The sequence below is a fragment of the Pinus tabuliformis genome, chromosome Q, assembly GCF_031772625.1.
Source record: "Pinus tabuliformis cultivar Carrire ecotype Pingquan chromosome Q, CPIR1, whole genome shotgun sequence".
NCBI lineage: Eukaryota > Viridiplantae > Streptophyta > Pinopsida > Pinales > Pinaceae > Pinus > Pinus tabuliformis.
This window is the reverse complement of record NC_142296.1, coordinates 421,623,617-421,638,922: the sequence shown is the minus strand read 5'-3', so window position 1 is coordinate 421,638,922 and position 15,306 is coordinate 421,623,617. Positions and strand designations below refer to the sequence as shown.

At 43.1% G+C, this 15,306-nt stretch overlaps 1 protein-coding gene across 1 annotated transcript; it reads left to right on the top strand.

The window, feature by feature from the left end:
* The first annotated feature begins 13,357 nt into the window (after positions 1-13,357).
* LOC149220002 (uncharacterized) lies at positions 13,358-14,503 on the top strand. The gene has a single exon (XM_089386975.1). The coding sequence runs from the start codon at positions 13,358-13,360 to the stop codon at positions 14,501-14,503; it is 1,146 nt and encodes a 381-aa protein (XP_089243101.1).
* The last annotated feature ends 803 nt before the right edge of the window (positions 14,504-15,306 follow it).

Sequence of the window (15,306 nt, the reverse complement as noted above, 5' to 3'; positions counted from 1 at the left end):
GACCGAAAACCATCGCGTCCAAAAAACATGTGTGAAAATCATGCACAAAACCATAGGTGGGTCCGCCCAACCTAACATACCGTCCAAAACCAAAATTTTCCGGGGCGCTACCTTGGACCCCATAAAGTGGGGTTATGAGTACGCCTCAAACCCCTTGTGACCCCCCCCCCTGCTACACAATCGGCACAACTAAGGGGGGGCGCCTCTAACCCCCTGGTTAACTACGTGGGCTAGTTGTGGAAAGAATATAACACAACCCAACATTCTCCCACTTGTTGTTTTCTTTCCAAAGGGGGGCACAAGAGAGCTTAGTCATTTTTCCAGCCCTGAAATGCCCATTGTCTCTCTACACCAAGAGAACTTCTTAGAGCTCACAGATTTTGTCAATGCATCTGCAATATTCTTCAAAGTGTCTACCTTTACCAGCAACACCTTTTTGTCTTCTATCATATCCATCACAAAGTGATACTGAACATCAATGTGCTTTGTCTTTGAATGGTATGCAGGGTTCTTTGCCAAAAAAATTGCACTTTGGCTGTCATAGTCTATCCTTATAGCTTCCTGTACTAACCCCATACTTGAACATAATCTCTGCAACCAAACTGCTTTCTTGCTTGCATGAGTGGCTGCCATGTATTCTGCCTCTGTAGTCGATAGTGCCACTACAGATTGTTTTGTACTCATCCAACTGACTGCACCTCCAAATAGGTTAAACACATACCCACTTGTAGATATTCTCTGATCCAGATCTCCAGTCTAGTTTGCATCAACAAAGCCATGAATATCCAACACTCTGTCCAATCCTGGTCTTCCTTGGTAGCACAAACCATAATCACTAGTGCCACGCAAATACCTGGAAACCCGCTTCACTAGTGTCCAGTGCTCCTTCCCTAGTTTTGACATAAACCTGCTCAATACTCCCACTACATGTGCAATGTCTGGTCTAGTACAAACCATTGCATACATCAGGCTACTGACTGCACTTGCATATGGAACACGGGACATGTCCTCTTCCTCTTCTTGTGTCTTGGGACACTGTTCAGCAGATAAAATCACACCTACAGGAATAGGAACCTTCACCGGTTTACTATCCTGCATATTAAACCTCGGCGGTATTGTCTCGACATACTTCCTCTGGTTTAACCAGAGCTTCCACTTTGTCTGACCTCTTTTAATTTCCATGCCCAAAATATAGTTTGTAGCACCAAGATCTTTCATGTCGAATTTGGAGGACAATTGGGTTTTCAAATCCTAGATAATTCTTTATCATTTCCAACTAGCAACATATCATCCACATACAAGACCAGATAAATAACACGGTCACCAATTAATTTAAAATACACACAGTGATCTGCCTTGCTTCTGGTGAAGCCAAGTCCCCATATAAATGTATCAAATTTCTAATACCACATCCTTGGTGACTGTTTTAACCCATACAGAGACTTCTTTAACTTGTATACCGGTTCTTTCTTACCCTTCACCGTAAAGCCTTCAGGTTGCTTCATGTAGATTTCCTCTTCCAGTGTTGAGATTGCAACAAGATGATGGAGCTTAGTGAAAAGAGTCGCCTTCACTAAGTGGGCCCGCGGGCTATTTTTGGCGCAAGTCTATTTTTAGACTATGTCTATTTTTAGACATATGGATCATGTCTATGTTTATGGATGATTGATCAAGTTGGGAAAATAGATGGAATTCTATTTTTGATGAAAGTGTGAGTGATCAAGTCTATTTTTAGACTGGCTGTCAAAAATAGAAAAGTCAAATATTATTATCTCACAATAATATTTGGACTATAAACTTAATCTTATTTTCTTGGAGCACTTCAGTTTGAGCTACGGAAGTGGCACATGCAGCTGTCAGAAGGAAATTCGTTTTTCTTATGAGTCAGTTGAGTTGTTGCATGCATGACTTCAGTTAGAACTCAAGTGAGTTGAGTTTAGTGGACTGGAGGTACAGTTGATGGAGTTGTGTTCAGTTTAACTTAGTTAAACTGGTTGTAGTTAGTCTAACTGCAAATAGACTAATGATGAGTTGTTAAACTAATTATTAACTCATAATACAACTAAAGAATACATCAGTTAACTCAGTTGCATGTCAGTGCATGTTCAGTTCAACAGGGACAGGTGGTAGAGAATCAGATTGCTATCAGTTGTGACTATAGTTGTGCACCAGATCTTGCACAATCAAAGGATTGAGTATGCCAATGAGTTTGCTCACGTATTTGGCCCGCATTTTAGCCTTTGCTCACGTCCACAAAGAGTGAGTGACTATTTTGCAGGTGAAAATCGAGTTTGGGAAGCAATTCTCATCAGTTCTTGAGCAGGTATTGAGCAGTGGAGGCAGGCAAGTAGTGGAAGAGATTTGGAGATCAGATCTGAGCTGTATTGTGTGTAACAGAGGTGGAGATACTTGTGAGAAGTATTATGCTGTGTAATGTTACATGACTCAATCATTAATATACAGATAGTGTGGGGTTTTTAGCGAGATGCTTTCCCCGTGATACATACTGTGTTAATGTGTGAATGCTCTTGATGTTTTATTGTTATTGATGCTGCTATATTCTTGATCAACGTAGAGGAGCTTATGTATTGTGTATGTTTTCCGCATTAGTACATGATCAGGATAATCTCCATTGAATATGTGTTAAATTATTCAAAATTTCTACATGGTATCAGAGCGAGCTAGATAATTGTAGAAAAAGTTTCTACATGGTATCGGAGCAGCTTGATTTGTAGAAGAGATTTTTACAGGATATCAAGCGAGGATTGATCATCAGATCTACTATTCAGGAAGTGTTTACATTCTATTTCTTCAGGCAGAGTCTGTAATCGGGCCAGGTAGCCTCTGGATTCATCCTTCCTTTGGAAGGTGAAATATCCGGTAAAAGCCCATACAGTCAATCTCTGTACGAGAAATATTTTGTTCTCACGAATTCTAGATCGGAAGCAGTTGAGTTGGTTGCTGGTGGAAATTCGAATTTGCAGCAGTGTTGTTGAAAATGTCTTTCAACGGATTGCAAATGTTATTCCAAAGCAAGAGCGACCTGGCGCTCAAGGATAAACTCAGTAACAATAAAGGTGAGAATGGATCTTCATCAAAGGTATCTGATGAAGAGAATTGTGCTTTGGCTGCCAAAGCAAAGAAGGGGAAGAACAAGAAAGCTTCTCATTCCGGTGCGAAAGGCAAGAAGCAGGATATGTCCAAGGTGAAGTGTTTTCACTGTCACCAGCACAGACACTATGCCACAAATTGTCCGCAGAAGAAGAAGAACAAGCAAGCTGCTGGATCTGCAGGGGGAGAGGCTTTAGCTTCTCAGTTTGAGCTTGATTTTTCATTGATCGCATGCTTGGTTTCAAGTGTGATGGGATCAGTGTGGTTTCTGGACAGTGGTGCGTCTTTTCACATGACGGGAGATAGAGATTTGTTCTCTGATTTGGAGGACAAAGATCTTGGAGTGCACATCGAGATGGGCGATGATGGTAGATACAGTGCGACCGGTATCGGTACCATTTCCTTTGAGAGGGAGTCTAGTAAACCCTTTGTATTGAAGGAAGTCATGCATGTTCCAGGATTGAAGAAGAATCTCATCTCAGTGGCGATGTTAGAAGACAAGGGGTATGATGTTGTTTTCAGCGAGGGAAAGGCCTTCCTGCGCAGCAAGACAACTGGTGAGACCCGGAAGATAGGGGTTCGAGTGAGGAACCTTTATCAGTTGCATGTAGATGGATGCGCAGCAATGGCAGGAAAGGCAGAAGGATTGGTGAGCCGGGATGATGGCGAGTTGTGGCACAGGAGATTGGGTCACCTTCACCATGGAGCCTTGAAGATACTACAGCATATCACTACAGGGCTTCCTAAAGGCACACTTGCGCAGTCAGATCAATGCAAGGGGTGTACTTTGGGGAAGTTTGTGAAAGCCACCTTTCACGAGAAGGATAGTCGCGCCACGACGATCCTTGAGAGAATTCACACAGACGTGTGTGGACCTTTCTCAGTTGCTTCGACAGCAAAACACAGGTATTATGTGATTTTTGTTGATGATTTCTCTCGTAAGTGCTGGATCTTCTTCATGCAGAAGAAGAGCGAGACATATTCAAAGTTCTGTGAATTCAAAGCACTGGTCGAGAAGGAGTCGGGGAAGAAGGTGAAGGCTCTTAGGAGCGATAATGGTGGTGAATACATCTCGGACGAGTTCAAGGATTTCTGCAAGGCAGAAGGGATTCGTAGAGAGCTCATAGCTCCCCATAACCCACAGCAGAACGGGGTAGCTAAGCGGAAGAACAGAACGATTGTGGGTGCTGCACGGGCAATGTTGCATGATCAGGGCCTACCCCTTCACTTGTGGGCGGAAGCATGCAATACAGCAGTTTATGTGCAGAACCGTTGTCCTCATAGGATACTTGGCATGAGTACACCCGAGGAGGCTTATTCTGGTAAGAAGCCTGATCTTTCTCATTTGAGGATTTTTGGTGCTAACGTTTACATGCATGTGACGAAGGATGCCAGAAAGAAGTTGGAGCCGACTGCAGAGGTTGGGATATTTGTGGGGTACACTGATACGCCCCACAACTATCGTGTGTATTTGCCAGACAGTGGTAAAACTGTTGTGCGACGGGATATAAAATTTCAGGAGGAGAAAGCCATGAAGTGTTCGCTTGAGAGGGAGCTACACTTGCATGCAGATGAGGAGCTATTAGTTCCTAAGGATGAGCTTCAGGACGTGGATCAGCCACAGGACGAGGTTCATGGAGTGGAAGAGACCACTCATGCAGCGCCAACCATCAGAGGGCGAAAGCGCTTGACAGAAGCTGAGCGACTGGCTCAAGATGCAGAGAAAGTTGTAGGACCACCTACAGCCCAACGCAGGCAGAGACAGTCACCTGATCGGTACACTAGATACATGGCTCTTATGAGCAAGTGTGTTGTGACTGAGCCATCCTCTTTCGAGGAAGCTGTGGAGGATACCGCATGGGTAGACGCCATGGTGGAAGAGTATGATTCTATTGTCAGAAACAGTGCATGGGAGATTGTTCCTAGACCGGAAGGGAAATCAGTGGTGGGTTCGAGATGGATCTACAAAGTTAAGCAGGCAGCTGACGGGAGTGTGGAGAAGTACAAGGCAAGATTTGTTGCCCGAGGCTTTTCACAGATTGAGGGGATCGATTATGAGGAGACCTTTGCACCTGTCGCAAGGTATTCTTCCATACGGACGATTCTTGCTCTCTCAGCGCAGATGGGATGGCACATTCATCAGATGGATGTGAAGACTGCGTTCCTCAACGGAGTCATTGAGGAGGAGGTGTACATTGAGCAACCCGAAGGCTTTGAAGTCTTCAGCAGCGAGTCGCATGTGTGCAGGCTCAAGAGAGCGTTGTATGGGTTGAAGCAAGCACCACGTGCTTGGTACACACGGATAGACAGCTATTTCACAGGACTTGGATTCTCCAAGAGCGAGGCGGATCCGAACCTATACCAGATTGTGGTGGAGGGTAAGTTGCTTATCATTGTACTGTATGTTGATGATTTGATTCTAACGGGTGATGAGCTGTTGATACTGTCATGCAAGAAGGATCTTGCTACAGAGTTTGAGATGAAGGATTTGGGCCTCCTTCACTATTTCCTAGGATTGGAAATATGGCAGCGCAGTGGTGGACTGTTTGTTTCTCAGGGCAAGTATGCTCGAGAGATACTGGAGAAGTTCAACATGCATGGCTGCAAGCCTGTTGATACTCCTCTTCCTGGAGGTTGGAGGAAGGAGGATGCCACTTCGGGAGAAGAAGTGGATGCCACTGTTTATCGACAGTTGGTGGGGTCGCTGATGTATTTGGTCAATACACGACCTGATATATGCTATGCAGTTAACCAGCTTTCACAAGCTATGGTTAAGCCTACCAAGCTCTTCTGGAAGGCGGGCAAGCATGTATTGCGCTACTTGAGAGGCACATCGGGATATGGTTTGTGGTACAGACAGGAGGATGAGGTGAAGCTATGTGGCTTCACGGATGCAGATTGGGCAGGGAGCCCAACAGACAGAAAGAGCACATCAGGAGGGGTCTTCAGTATCTGATCGACAGCAGTTTCTTGGTACAGCAGGAAGCAGAGATCTGTGGCACTCAGTTCAGCGGAGGCCGAGTATATGGCAGCAAGTTTGGCTGCATGCGAGGCTATATGGATGAGGAAGATCCTGGTTGGTTTGTTCGGTTCTCATTTGGATCCTACTGTGATTTACTGTGATAACCAGAGTTGCATTAACTCTCGGCTAATCCTGTATTTCATGATAGATCTAAACATATTGACATCAGGTACCATCATATCAGAGATTGTGTGCAGCGGAGGATCATGTTACTTTCGTACATTCCAACGGAGGATCAGGATGCTGATATTCTGACAAAGGCTCTCACCAGGAGCAAATTCGAGTACCACCGAGGCAGGATAGGGGTTGCTGATAATCCATATCTTGTCGAGAGGGAGTGTTGAGATTGCAACAAGATGATGGAGCTTAGTGAAAAGAGTCGCCTTCACTAAGTGGGCCCGCAGGCTATTTTTGGCGCAAGTCTATTTTTAGACTATGTCTATTTTTAGACATATGGATCATGTCTATGTTTATGGATGATTGATCAAGTTGGGAAAATAGATGGAATTCTATTTTTGATGAAAGTGTGAGTGATCACAGTGTGAGTGATCAAGTCTATTTTTAGACTGGCTGTCAAAAATAGAAAAGTCAAATATTATTATCTCACAATAATATTTGGACTATAAACTTAATCTTATTTTCTTGGAGCACTTCAGTTTGAGCTACGAAAGTGGCACATGCAGCTGTCAGAAGGAAATTCGTTTTTCTTATGAGTCAGTTGAGTTGTTGCATGCATGACTTCAGTTAGAACTCAAGTGAGTTGAGTTTAGTGGACTGGAGGTACAGTTGATGGAGTTGTGTTCAGTTTAACTTAGTTAAACTGGTTGTAGTTAGTCTAACTGCCGATAGACTAATGATGAGTTGTTAAACTAATTATTAACTCATAATACAACTAAAGAATACATTAGTTAACTCAGTTGCATGTCAGTGCATGTTCAGTTCAACAGGGACAGGTGGTAGAGAATCAGATTGCTATCAGTTGTGACTATAGTTGTGCACCAGATCTTGCACAATCAAAGGATTGAGTATGCCAATGAGTTTGCTCACGTATTTGGCCCGCATTTTAGCCTTTGCTCACGTCCACAAAGAGTGAGTGACTATTTTGCAGGTGAAAATCGAGTTTGGGAAGCAATTCTCATCAGTTCTTGAGCAGGTATTGAGCAGTGGAGGCAGGCAAGCAGTGGAAGAGATTTGGAGATCAGATCTGAGCTGTATTGTGTGTAACAGAGGTGGAGATACTTGTGAGAAGTATTATGCTGTGTAATGTTACATGACTCAATCATTAATATACAGATAGTGTGGGGTTTTTAGCGAGATGCTTTCCCCGTGATACATACTGTGTTAATGTGTGAATGCTCTTGATGTTTTATTGTTATTGATGCTGCTATATTCTTGATCAACGTAGAGGAGCTTATGTATTGTGTATGTTTTCCGCATTAGTACATGATCAGGATAATCTCCATTGAATATGTGTTAAATTATTCAAAATTTCTACATCCAGATCCCCGTGAAGAAATGTTGTCTTCACATCCATCAGTTCTACCTCAAAATCAAAAGCAGCAACAACAGATAAAAGTAATCTAATAGAAGTTACCTTGTCAACAGGAGAAAAAATATCACCAAAATCAATTCCCGACACCTGGGAATAACCTTTTGCTACCCGTCGAGCTTTGTATTTCTCCACCTTTCCTTCTACATCTGTCTTCTTCTTGAACACCCATTTGTTGCCAATGGGTTTCCTTCCAGCTAGAAACTCCACCAGATACCAAGCCTCATTTTTGTGCAAAGATGCCATTTCATCAACCATGGCCTCTTTCTAGAGTTTGCCATCCTCTAAATCTACTGCTTCCTTTACAGTTCTGGGATCATCGTCAGTAATAGATAAAGAAAAATTTGAACAGAAAGCAGATGGACTTTACCTTTCTAGCTGCCTTCTTTCTCGAACTGATCTTCTCACACTCGGAGTTTGTGGCTTTTCATCTTCTAATTCCTCCTCTGCTGTTGTTGAGCCCGAAACCACACTTTTCCTACACATTTTCCTAAACTTTTTCCTATCCACCTGGACCTCATAATCTATCAACATCATTGCATATTGCGTTTAAAAGAACACATAAAGTGGTTTTCTAACTATGTTTTGTGTTTGCTGTCTAAACTAGATTTTTACTCATAAGCTGCGGAATCTTGTCACTTTCCGTAGCCAGTTCAACTTTCCGCAACCTTTTTGTTAAAGTCTATATTGCAGGTGTCTTCAGGCAAATCGAGCCACATGGGCAAGTTGAAAATGACGTGGACATGGACCGAGTCCTATTGGCTCAGTCGAATTCATCAAAGAAGGTCGTGGTCAAGCGGTGGTCAAATATAGGAGTCCTACAGCAACAGGACTCCATTTTCAAACATGTGAAGACTTTTGTGGCCGTTCCTAGATCTTTGGGGACATATCGACACCTGTGGACTGCTCCATAAGGCGAATCCAACAACCACCCTCAATAGATTTAATTATCATGACAGCCATGATGCTAGATCCATGGACGTTGTCGTTCACGTGTCCTCTGTCAGCGCAGTCTTTAGGAAATCAGTTATGTAGCCTTCTGTTATAAATAATGTGTTTCCATGCGCATAATAGTTAGTCTTTTGAATTTATTGTTGACTGTTAAAAGAGCCCACTGTGCCGTGACACTGTTTCGTTATTATGACTGCGTTCTGAATATATGAGAAGACTCTATTTCTGAGCATAATTCGTGGTTGATAGCTATTGCCCGAGGTTGTGCAGAGGGCCCCTGCACACGCCGAGGTTTTGTTTATTGCTGTATAGTTTTGCGTTGTGTTTCTTTATGTCTATCATGCCATAGTTATTCACTTATGTATATGGCATTTCCTATGGTACTAACGTTTCATTTTTGTCCATAATTTTACATGCTTTACGTTGCTGTTAACACTGATCAGAGTGTATTTATTCCAGATTATAGTAGGCAGCCCGGGCATTTGCATATAGTTTCCACAATGACTAATGACATAGAATCAGTCTTGTCTTTCTACTGAATTATTTTTCTTAGATTTTAATTCCAGTTCTGTTTTGTTTATTTCAGTTCTGTTCATTGGCTTTATTAGTTAGCTTAGATATTAAATTACTCATATCATTGTCAATTACCTCGGAAATCCATAGCGAGACTAATGGTGAGGGATTGAAGTATGAGTGTGTAATTTGATATTAGTTTTATTTTTCTGCAAATAGATATCAGATTGCTCAAGTTGTTTATGATTACCTCCGAAAGCCATAGCGAGACTAACTGGCGAGGGGTCAGACTATGAATTGATGTGATTTGATTTTAAGTTTACCTTTCTGCAAATAGATATCAGATTGCTCAAGTTGTTTATGATTGCCTCCGAAAGCCATAGCGAGACTAACTGGCTAGGGGTCAGAATATGAATTGATGTAATTTGATTTTATCTTTACTTTACTTGCAATTTTTGGATTTCTTTGAGTACAATAGCTTAATTCATTTCTCTTGTATTTAGACAGCAGCAGGGATAATGGCTTCATGATCAATAGTTCACTGTTTGTTTGGTTAGAATAGTGGCACATTTTTATTTTCTTTTAGGAATTGATTTCATCATTGCATGTTCTAAGACCTTCTGAGTTTGAAGTTTTGGAAATCATTATAAAGGACATAATTGCCTTGAATATTTATATCCATACTTGTCTTTTAGAATTTTCATTTCTCATTAGGAGATAAATGAAGATAGAAACCCCTAAAACAAATAAAAAAAATCAAAAACGACAAAAAGTAAGAAATAGGTTATCTTGCACATATAGTGCGCCACACTTCGACAGTTTACGACTCCCGGATTGACAATTAATATAGCAATTTAGGACACTCTAAATTGACCAAACAGCTGTAGAGTTTGATTCTTCCTCCTTAAGCTCAAACTCTATCTTCTCAGGTTCCTTTGGTTGGACTTCATGTTTAATAACATCTTTTACCTCTCTGAACACCACATATCGACTGTACACAACGTTCCGTGTGATTGGGTTCCAAAGCTTATACCCCTTTAAACCATCCTTATACCCAATAAAGATGCACTTTTCAGATTTACTATCCAACTTGGTTCGTTTCTCCTTTGGAATATGTACATATGCATCACATCCAAATACCCTTAGATGTGAAAGAGAGGGTTTCTTACTAGTCCATACCTCTTGTGGAGTCTTATCCTCCAACGCTTATGAAAGTGACCCGTTGACCAGGTAACATGTAGTATCCGCCACCTCTGCCCAAAATTCCTATCCTAACCCGGCACCACTGAGCATGCTTCTTGCCCTTTCCATTAACGTCTTGTTCATTCTTTCTGCAACTCCATTTTGCTGAGGTGTATATGGAATAGTCTTCTGCCGTGATATACCACACTTCTTACAGAATTCTTCAAATTCCTTGCTGCAAAACTCTCCACCATTATTTGTCCTCAACACCTTTATCTTCTTCTCTGTCTGATTTTCCACGAGAGCCTTAAATTCTTTAAACCTGTTAAAGACTTCAGATTTCTTCTTAAGGAAATATATCCATGTATTCCTTGAGAAGTCATCTATAAATGATGCATAGTACACAGACTTACCCAGTGATGGAACCTTCATAGGTCCAAACACATCACTGTGCACAAGCTCTAATATCTGTTTCGCCCTCTTACTACCAGAGGGGAAACTCACCTGATCCTACTTCCCATATACACAATTTTCATAGAAATCAAAATCCAGAGAGCTTTTACTCATACCTTCTACCATACCTTTACCATGAAGATTCGAAGGCCCTTCTCTCCAATATGTCTAAGCCTTTGATGCCACAACATGGTCTTCTCTCCAAAGGCCACTAGATTTTCTGCTCCACTTTCAGGAACCATAGAACTGTTGCACCCATCAACAACCGTGCTACCTTGTAGCTTGTACATAGTTCCAATCCGAACTCCGTGCATCAATACCAGTGCTCCCCGAACCATCTTGCATGTATCCTTCTCGAACACTGTTTTTACACCTGCATCATCCAGCTTGCTTACACAAATCAGATTTCTAGCCAATGCAGGAATATGTAGAACACCCGAAAGTGTTCTAACCCTTCCACCTTGCAACTTCAACTTTACCTTTCTGCAACCAATGATTCTAGCCTTCCTATTATCCCCTAAGAAGACATCACCACCATCGTATTTCTCATACTCGCAGAACCACTTTCTATGGGGAGTGAAGTGAAAGGATGCACCTGAGTCAATCAACCATGCCTCATGATCTACATGTGTAGTTGAAGAAGCCAAGTACACATCCCCACCTTCATCTGAGGTGGTTTGCGCCTCTACAAAAGGAGCATCATCAGATGCCTTTCCTTTATCAGGAGCTTTAGATTTACAGTCCCTTTTGAAGTGCCCATCATTTCCACATTTCCAGCGCACCACCTTTAAAGGTTTTCCTGGAGATTTAGATCTCCCTCTAGATTTAGATCTACCACTCGATGACTTATTTTTGTTTCTATTCTAGGACCGTCCTCGTACAAACAAGGAATAACCATTCTGGCTCTCCATATTTTTCTGTCTCATCTCCTCTGTCAGCAAGGATGAGACTATTTCATCAAAATGCAAGGCAGTTGCATTGCTACCTACTGCAATAACCAGACTATCCCACGAATCTGATAGAGAACACAACAAACTGATGCACTTATCTTCATCTGAAATTTTAATATCAACAGATGCTAACTAACTTACCACAGGGAGACTGCGCGCTGCATCCCCGCGCCCTGCTGCTGCTGCGTGCGCTTGATCCCTCAGCGTGCCTGAGCCTGGCAGCGCTGCTGCTGGGCAGCCCTCCCCTTCTGCTCGTCCCCTCCTTCACCCTGGGGCCTCCTGCCCGTTTCCTTGAGGGCCTGCGGCCCTTCCCCCTCTCAGCCTTTCGCTGGAGCGCCCCCTGCGCTTCTGACCTATCCTGCAATGGATCCGCCAATCCAAGAACAGGAAGATCTAGAGAAGATGTTTGCCTCTCTCACTAAAGAGAATACCTCAGAGAAAATTCGCCCTACAGCCTCAAAGTTTATTAAGAAGCTTGATGAAATCCCGGAAGTTTCGCTCCCTCCCGCCCTCCCGAGGAGAGCTGCAGTTGCCCTGGCAGATCGTGGTCTGGTTGGCCAGTTCACCGGACTATGGCCCTCTCCCCGCACAGTCCAACGCTGGGTGGAAAGAAACTGGAACTCAATGGTCCAAGGAAAGATAGCAATAAGGTTCTGCGGGAGGGGATTCTTCACCTTCCTCTTCGAAACGGTGGAAGACCGTAATCTCATCTTCAGGAACGGCCCATACTTCATGGACACAAGAGGCCTTTATCTCAACAGATGGACCCCCGACTTTGACCCCGAGATGGACGTACCCAGTGCTGTCCCGGTCTGGGTCCGTCTCCCCCATCTGCCTCTCCACTGCTGGGGAGATGAATCGGTGAAAGCTATAGGAAATGCTGTGGGGAAATATATTGATAGATCGGAACCAAGGGAGAACATGCATGCATGTGCCCGGATCTGTGTTGAAGTGGATTTGGGGAAAGGATTACCGGAAGCGATCAAACTCAAGGTAGATCAGTGGACGCATATACAGCAAGTGGACTACGAGCAGCTGCCATTCAAGTGCAAGGTATGTCATGAATATGGGCATTTTGCTAATAGGTGTAGTAAAAATAAACCAATAGACTCTGATAATGCTGAAGCCCCGGAAGAAACATGGGAAAAAGTCAAGAAGAAGAAGTCAAATCCACCCCCTGGAACCTTCTCAAAACCCCCTAATGAAACCCCAACCCCAGCCTCCCATCCCTCCGGATCTGGCCCTTCTCTTCCCTCTTCCTCCAACCCATTTGAATCCCTTTCGACAGAGGATCCCCCATCCCCCCCACCCTCTCCGAGAGGCCCCATAGCAACATCTCCCTCTCCCCCCCCCGACCTCCCCTCCCCCAACTGTTGAAAGAATCCTAACAAGGAACAAGACAAAGGAAAATATCACATCCACCGATCCACCCAGAAAAGTAGGAAGGAAGTCAAACAAAGAGATAAGGGATGAGAACGCCGCAAAGGAAATGGCCACAGGGACCCAGCAGCCAATGGATACATATCTAGACAAGACCAAAGGGAGCGGGGAGAAGATGAAGGAGAAAAGTGGAACACACAATAAACCAAGTAAATGATGAATCTGGTCTCTTGGAACTGTAGGGGGATGGGCTCCTCCCTAAAATCTAATGCAGTCCGCGACCTTCTCAAATCGGAACACCCAGACTTTCTACTACTTCAGGAGACCAAAATCACTGATCAGGATTTTCAAAGCAATGTGAAGAGAAGCAGAAGTTATGAAGGAATAGGATTGAGTGCAGTAGGTGCCTCAGGTGGAATAGGAACAATTTGGGACAAAAGTAAATGGAAACTAAAAGACAGCAGGCAGAACAAATGGTGGCTAAGAACAGATATGCAAAACATATCCAAGACTGAAGAATACACAATATATAATGTATACGCCCCCCCCCATTACAGAGAAAAAGCCTCTTGTTGGGAGTCAATCACCACAGATTTAATGAATGCCCAGGACAGAAATATCTTCCTGGGAGGAGACCTGAATTTAATAAGAAATGCGGAAGAGAAGATGGGGGGAAATTTCTTTGCAGATCCCTCAAGGGATGCATTAGAAAAAATCATCCAAACTCACAGTCTTGTTGATATCCCTCCTCAGAACGGGCGTTTCACATGGTCAAACAAGAGAACTGGTAAAAACAACATCAAAGAGAGGCTGGACCGTATATTGGTTCAAGAAAGAATCGTGGCCAACTTTTCAAGGATCCAAAGCACAATTATACAAGGCTATATATCAGACCATAAACCAGTGGCACTGCATCTGGTTAAAGGGGAAAATATGGGACCGATACCCTTTAAGTATAATAGAGCATGGGAACACAGTGAAGACTTCAGGAACCTGGTAAAGGAGAAATGGGCAACAGAAATCATGGGCTCCCCGCACTACATATGGGAAACAAAGATCAAAATTCTCAGGACAGCCATCAAGCAATGGGCGAGAAATTTCGCAACAGAGGAAGGGAAAAGGAAAATCGGTCTCCAAATGAAACTAGCGGAGTGGAATCAAGAAAAAGAGAAGGGCCAAGACACAGAAGAAGACTTAAGGAAAGAAAATGATTTGTACATGGAGCTGTACAAACAGAATCGAGCGGAAGAGGAAGAGCAAAGGCAAAAATCGAGGTGCCTCTGGCTCAAATCAGGCGACAAGAACACCTCTTTCTTTCATAACAGTATCAAATTGAGGAGAGCAGGGAATAATATTGGGAAAATAGCAGTGGAGGGCAGAGTTCTAACATAGCAATGGGAGATCAAGGAAGCAGCGACTCGACATTTTCAAAATCTTCTATCTACTGACCCCCATTACATGGAAAATCCGGATTTCCTAAATATAATAGAGAATAAAATCACAGAAGAACAAAACGCAGAATTAGAAAAGGAGATCACGAAGGAAGAGATAGAAAGGTCTATCCAAAGCATGCCAATGGATAAGGCTCCAGGCCCTGATGGATTTACAGTGGCCTTTTATAGAACCCATTGGGAAGTTATTAAGAAAGATTATATTAGAATGGCAAAAAATTTCTTTACAAAATGCAAACTGGGCAGCAGCATTAAGTCCTCTCATTTAGCTCTTATCCCCAAAGACCCAAATCCTCAATCTTTTGACAGATTCCGCCCTATTTCACTGTGTAACGTTTCCTACAAAATCATCACCAAGATCTTGGCGCACAGGCTAAAAAAAATCCTTCCCTCCCTCATATCCGAGAACCAAGGAGGTTTTGTTCCTAGGCGACATATAACGGACAATGTCATTCTCATCCAGGAGGCAATTCATAGCAGTTTATCCAGAAAGGAGAGGGGTATGATCATCAAGCTGGACATGGCGAACGCCTTTGACCGGGTAAACCATTCATTCCTTCAGGAAGTCCTAATGAAATTTGGCATCTCAGAGTTCTTTATTAGCAGGGTCATGGAATGCATCTCCCACATCTGGACAGCTCCCCTCATCAACGGAAGGCCCTGCACTGCCTTCAAGAGTTCAAGAGGATTGAGGCAGGGATGCCCGTTGTCACCCTTTCTTTACATTATTATGGCTGAAACCCT

Excerpts from the sequence above, each read along its gene's own strand:
- LOC149220002 (XM_089386975.1), top strand. The coding sequence starts at position 13,358 with ATGGGCTCCTCCCTAAAATCTAATGCAGTCCGCGACCTTCTCAAATCG.